The sequence below is a fragment of the Myotis davidii genome, unplaced genomic scaffold (genome assembly GCF_000327345.1).
Source record: "Myotis davidii unplaced genomic scaffold, ASM32734v1 scaffold61, whole genome shotgun sequence".
Classification (NCBI taxonomy): Eukaryota; Metazoa; Chordata; class Mammalia; order Chiroptera; family Vespertilionidae; genus Myotis; species Myotis davidii.
Window position 1 is genome coordinate 531,298 of NW_006291729.1, and position 639 is coordinate 531,936.

General features: G+C 66.4%; 1 protein-coding gene across 1 annotated transcript in view; it reads left to right on the forward strand.

The window, feature by feature from the left end:
* Positions 1-139: 139 nt before the first annotated feature.
* ID2 (inhibitor of DNA binding 2, dominant negative helix-loop-helix protein) overlaps positions 140-639 on the forward strand; it is a 2,351-nt gene continuing 1,851 nt past the window's right edge. Inside the window, exon 1 of the mRNA XM_006765165.2 lies at positions 140-616. Within this exon, the coding sequence (XP_006765228.2) occupies positions 269-616 (348 nt within the window). The 5' untranslated portion in view covers positions 140-268. The remainder of the gene's footprint in view (positions 617-639) is intronic.

Here is a 639-nt window from a genome sequence, read left to right on the forward strand (position 1 = left end):
GGAAGCACCCAGCCCTCGCCCCGCGCGCTGGTCCGCCAATGGAGGCGCCCGCTCGGCCTGATGGACGTGACGCCTCCCACCAATGGGGATGCAGGGAAGCTGGACCGCGGAGCCCCGGCGAAGGCAGATAAAAGCCGCCCCGCCGCGCTCGCGGCTTCATTCTGAGCGGATCCGGGTGCCGAGCACTGGCACCTTGGCAGGCGGTGGTGGTCTGAGCTCCAGGGCGGCCCGCTCCCTCCCGGTGTCTCCTTCCTCCCCCGCGATCAGCATGAAAGCCTTCAGTCCCGTGAGGTCCGTTAGGAAAAACAGCCTCTCGGACCACAGCCTGGGTATCTCCCGCAGCAAGACGCCGGTGGACGACCCGATGAGCCTGCTGTACAACATGAACGACTGCTACTCCAAGCTCAAGGAGCTGGTGCCTAGCATCCCCCAGAACAAGAAGGTGAGCAAGATGGAAATCCTGCAGCACGTCATCGACTACATCCTGGACCTGCAGCTCGCCCTGGACTCGCACCCCACCATCGTCAGCCTGCACCACCCGCGGCCCGGGCAGAGCCAGGCGTCCCGGACGCCGCTGACCACCCTGAACACGGACATCAGCATCCTGTCCCTGCAGGTAGGGCTGCTCCCCGGCGCCCC